General features: G+C 42.4%; 1 protein-coding gene and 1 pseudogene across 1 annotated transcript in view; both read right to left on the reverse strand.

The window, feature by feature from the left end:
- Positions 1–5780, reverse strand: part of Pcnx4 (pecanex homolog 4) — a 46620-nt gene that overhangs the window by 15429 nt on the left and 25411 nt on the right. Inside the window, exons 7-8 of the mRNA XM_023701635.1 lie at positions 3098–4131; positions 2426–2612 (exon numbers count right to left, since the gene is read on the reverse strand). Coding sequence (XP_023557403.1) covers positions 2426–2612; positions 3098–4131 — 1221 coding nt within the window. The remainder of the gene's footprint in view (positions 1–2425; positions 2613–3097; positions 4132–5780) is intronic.
- Positions 4889–5780, reverse strand: part of LOC105743488 — a 9963-nt pseudogene continuing 9071 nt past the window's right edge.

The raw sequence follows: 5780 nt of genomic DNA on the forward strand, positions 1-5780 counted from the left end.
GGCCGGGGAGATGGCTCAGTGGAATAAGTGCTTCCCTGGCAAGCGCAAGGGCCTGAGTTCAGTCCCCGGTTCCACAAAAAAAAAAAAAAAAAAAAGAGTTGGTCTTACTTATGATTTCTTTGTGTTATGTGAACATACTCCTTTACTCTGAAGGATCTGTTACAACTGGCATTTGGTTGCTTTTACTTCTCTTGCTCGTATTTCCGTTAACTGCTATTTTTTCCCTCATGTGTGATTAGACTTTTCTATGTTGTGTCTCAATTCTTTATTGCAAATTAGTTATTTTAGATGGCATCATAGCAGCTCTGGGTACTGCTTCTCATCTTCCCTCACTCCCTGGGTATGTTACTGATATTCAGGTATTTATTTAGTGAACGGTTTGGTTAATTCAAGTAAAAGTAAATCCCTGCCTTACCAACTCTCTACCTCTCCCTTGTCTGAAATCCCAGATACTGCTCTGCTGCAAGTGCAGCCCCAGCAGAATATTCACGGTTACCATGGGAGGGCAAGAGCGTGACAGGTGCTATGGATCAGATCTAGAGTGACCCAAAGGCTCATTTTAGAAGGTCACAGGACCATGGCAGCAGCAAATCTTGCTTGTAAGAGGTGGGGGCTGGCTGGAAGTGGGCTGAGGAGAGCACAAAGTCCCTTCCCTCTCTGCCTCCTGGCTGCAGGGGATAGCAGCTGTCTCCCACCAGCCCTTCCGCCACATTGTATCTCCACTGGAGCTGCAGGCTGAACACAGGAACCAAAACCACCCTTTTCTTCTAGAGACTAAAACCTCAGGACACTCTTGGTCAGGTGCCCACTGCTTGTCAATATTATCTTCAATAACCTGAGGCATAAGTGGTTGCACAAGTGAATCCAATTGCTTTGGATTTGCTTTGGACCAGTCCTGTGACAATGCTGTGGGATCCAGTCCTGTGGCTACTGCTTCTGACACCTGACCTCTGAGAAAAGCTCTTCTCTAGGTTCCAGTTCCCTTTTCGCCACAGTTGGCACTGCTCTAGGAGCCTTCAAAGTATCCACACTGTTGCAGATTAATCACTTCTTTGGGGAAGAGTTTCAGTGCTCTAGTTTTCTTCTCCCACAAAGCCAGATCTTTGAGGCAGAGGTCTGTGTGAGGAGGCAGAAGAGTAACCTGCTTCGCTCTGAGTGACACCTCTGCTTTAGAAGAACTCCCTGGAGCAGAGAGGAGCCTCGGGCTGATTTATCATCTGATTTATCTCTGCCAGTGTAGAGCTTCTGCTCTAAGAGTAGCAAGGATGACCCACCCGGCTCTCACAGTCTCAGTGCTGACAAGCCCAGCATGAAGGCTCCTCCCAGGTGCAGGGTGCCAGAAGGCCGCCCCCACCAGACTACACATGACTAGAATCTCATCTCAGCAATGACAGTGGGGAGCAGCGGGAGAAACACCGGACTGCCCGACCTGGGAACACATTACTTGCACTACTCTACTTGGCAGACCTTTGTTCTTGGGGCCACCAGAATGAAATATTTCTTTCCTGAAGTAAGAGTTGGTTCTAATTCTGGTCTTTTGCTTTTCCTCCTGGTTTTGGATTTTCCCAAAAAAAGTATATTTCTTCATTTGCCCTCTAGGCCATCTCTGAAAATTGCAATGATTACTTAAATTTTTTTCTCTCAGTTTTATTGGGGAGAGCATTTGGCTAGGTCCTCACACACTAGTACTGCTCAGACTTGGAACGTGGAGTAGGCGCCTAACATTGAGTCTTTCATATCACACACAATGACTGCAAGAAGAAAAAGTACTAAATTTTTAAAAAGTCATGCTCTTTTTGGAGTCTCTAAGCTTCAAATAAAATGCAGACATCACCAAAAGAAATAATTTTCCACCTACAAATTTTTCTTCTTTGAGTTAAAACCAAGTGATCATTCTTACACTTCAACTAGGCACAGAAATACAAACCATCTGCCAGATACGCCATAGCAAGTAACATGTGCTTGGCTACCTGTGGGGTCAGCAGGTGCACGGTCGATATACAGTGTTGTTAACTGCTTCTTACTCAGCTGGGAAAGTAAATGAATCAACTACTCCAGGGTTGCACTAGCTTAATAAAGTGGGATCAAAAACACTCTCAAACTGTAATTGAGGGCTGGTGAGATGGCTCGGTGGTCTAAAGCACCTACTTAGAACAAGCTAAGCTAAGCAAAAACACAGGGACCACGGTTCAATCCCCAGCACCACATGCCAGCCAGCCCCGCCCCCTGGTGGGCTGAGCTGGCCACACACACAGAAAATAAATAAATAAATAAAATTAAAACAAAAACAAAAACAAAAAAAAACTGTAATTGATATATATCAATAGCTAGAATGTTACATGTCTACCATCTGGTTCAAATATTTTTACCTTTCTAATCATTACAGTTAATATAAGAAAATGCTTAAAAACATGTCTAACCTTACCATGGTGGGGTCATAGCCCAGAGAGAACAAAGAAGGCTTTTCTTGTAGAACTGCTTCCTTCCACTGTTCATCTGACACTAAACCAATGTACCAGTCACTTTCATATTCTTCAAGGCAGCCTTTTAGCTCTTTAAAGTCTTCAACTGGACCTAAACTTGCTTTATCAACCATCAGTTTCAGAGTATATCTAAAAAATGGAAAACCAAACAATTTTTGAGAATTTTAAAATCAACTCTACAGATAAAATAGATTTGATCAATATTATTATTATTATTATTACTATGGTATCGGGAATAAAATTTGGGATGCTGCACTTGCCAGGCAGGTGCTTATGCCACTGAGCTGTATCCCTGGCCCTTGATCAGTATTTCTAAGACTGAACTGAAATCATCTAATTTGAAACAAAGAGTTGAGGGATCAATGAAATACAGCAGAGAAATCCAGCTGGCTGTGTGAACAATAGCTCCTTTACACAAATAAAAGCAAAGAAAGCAGAAATTAAAGAGTACTACTGATAAAATTACAATGCATCCTAAACATTTTTCATTCTTTTGAGAGTGAACTGAAAAAATCAGAACTGAAAAAAACACCTCACCCACCTCCGAAAAAAACACAAATAATTTCCTGCCAGTGCTAACCTTACAACTTGTGTACAGAATCAAAATGACTTACCTGAAGGCTTTCAGAACTAGTTGGAACAGTTCTGGTTTTACTGTGAGCCAGTCCAAGGCACTAGACCAGGGCAACACACCATTGTAAACTCGTAATATATGGCCAGCAGTAGGAACCATGTCATCTATTCCCAATAAACCAACATAACAAGTCATTACTGTGTGAATGTAAGAGTCCCTTAAAACTTTGTCCTTTGTTATTTCTTCCAGTGCAGCTGAGGGCATTGCTTCTGAGGGGAAACATTCCAACTGACTTAAGAGGAACTGGTACCAGTCTTCTGGAAAGAGGGGGCTCATCTCCTTCATTTTGGAGCTGGGCATACAGCTTGGCCTCCACTCTTCAGGTAAGCTCACTAAGTGAGAATGGGGAGAGCTGAACTCGCAGAGAGGAATATAAGCCACACCTTCTTCCTTTCCTCTGTCAGCAGCTGGGTATCCCAACAGAACTGCTTTGTACAGACTGCGTTCAGACACGGTGTCTGTAGGAAGATCATCAACTCTCTGTGGGTCCACTGAGCCTGGAAGAGGTAAAGTTGTACCTGGAAAATCTGTCAACCAATTTTTTCCTTCTTTTCCTTTTTTGACTACCGGCTCATCACCAAAAATATCATCTGACCAGTCATTGAGAGTCTCTGATTTAAAGCTGTCTATGTCTTCTGGGGATTGGGAATGTGATGAAGGGTTCAGAGGAGGGAGGACTACTGGAGCCACATTCCCTTTGCTTGCAGTTTTGTGAAAATTCTCCTGCTTCCTGGACCTTTTGGAGCAGTACTGGAGGAGGATGAACACAAGCACTTTGATAAGGTCACTTTTAAAACTTTTTAAGTTTTCATGAGAGTCAATTATGCCAGACAGCACATTCCTGGCATCAGAATATAGTTTCACAGGCAGAACAGTACAGGGAGTCAAGACATTCCCAAAGTGTTCATTAAGGGAACATATTTTTGGGCATTCTTGTTCAAAAGCACTTTCAAAAAGTTCATCTACTCTTCGGGCTTCAGCAGCATGACAGGATGTTTCTTGCAATTCTAACCCCTAAAAAGAAAATAAAGAGTATCTGAGTTCAGTCATTTATTACATAGAGAACAGCAAAATTTCTTTAATTCCATAGCTACACCTTAAACTTTATGGCATTTTGTTTTGATATTGGATAGACTAAAAGTAACGACACCATTTTATCTTATTTTACTTTTTAATTTTTTTATTTTTATGTATTTGGTACAGGGTCTTACTACACAGCTCAGACTCATAGTGATCCTCCTGTTTTCAGCCTACTCATAGATGTGATTACAGGCGTGCACTACCACGCCCCATCTCAGTGGCCAGCTCAGTGTGTCCAGGGGCAGGGCAGGCACTGGATGTGGTGCCGGGGATTGAACCCTGGTCCCTGCATTTGCCTAAGCAGGTACTTAGTCTACCAAGCTATCTCACCAGCCTGACATTACTATTTGAAGAGAGATGGTATTTCCATTAAAATCAGGTGAATAATTTTATTGAATATGAACGTAATTTAAGAAGACTATCAATTTCACACCAAAATATGAAATCAGAACTTTTGGGGAAAAGGCAAAGTAGAATTATATACTATGTTCAGTAGTTCTATATCCTTTCCACCCTACATCATAGGAGACTATGAGCATTAGAGTACTGCATAGAAGTATCATAAATTAATCATATTTTTGTTCAAGTTTTAAATTTTTTTTCAATAAAGATCTTTTATTGTCTCATTAAAATATCACAGATTGGCTTCACAATCCAAAGCTTGTTTCTGTGGCTGGGTAACTCTTGGATCTTACTCATCTGGCTGCTGAACGGTTCCCTTTTCAGAAACACAGATACCACCACAAAATTTCCTGATATCCTTGACTTTGACTGCTGTGGCTTGCTGAATCACAGCAGCTGAATGTGAAACAAGTCCAATGTCATTTCCTTCAAAGACTAGCTCATCTTTCTGGGTGTGAGATGACACTCAGCAAGCAACACCTGCCTGCATGCAAACTTGGCGAATGTATTTCTCACCCAAGAAATTCCGGATTTTGACAGATTCATTCTCCAGAATAACGACGTTAATGGGGAAGTGAGCACACACAGACTTCATCTTGTAATGGAAGCCCAGAGTGACCCCCTTGATCATGTTCTGTACATGGCTACAGATTGTGCGGACAGTTGTCAACTCCTTTCTGTTTCCCCACTGTCTGTCAACCTGGAGCCTCTTCTTTTTCTTCCCAAGGAGACTGAGTTCCACATTGATGTGGTTGAAGTCCCTCCGCAAGGTTCCTCTGGGGCCCTTCACCATAACTGTGTGTCCTTTTAGAGTGATGTCGACATTTTCTGGAATGTCAACAGTCTCATTGCTAAGAATGGTCTTTATTCTTGTGGGAGGTATGGCCAAGTATTTAATTTAAAACAATCATTTATTTATTTGGTACAGGGCCTCACTAAGCAGCCTGGACTCCTGTTGAGCCTCCTGACTCAGCCTCCCCAGCACTGGGATTACAAGCATGTACCACCATGACCGGTTTTGACGGCTGGCACAGCACGTCCAGGGTTCCAGGGCCAGCATGGCATGTGGTACCAGGGATACAACTGGGGTCCTTGCACTTGCCAAGCAGATGCTCAGATTGCTAAGCTATCTCCCAGCCCACTGTTCAAGTTTTACAATGGTAACATCATAATAATAATAA

The sequence above is a fragment of the Octodon degus genome, unplaced genomic scaffold (assembly GCF_000260255.1).
Source record: "Octodon degus isolate 3935 unplaced genomic scaffold, OctDeg1.0 scaffold00007, whole genome shotgun sequence".
NCBI lineage: Eukaryota > Metazoa > Chordata > Mammalia > Rodentia > Octodontidae > Octodon > Octodon degus.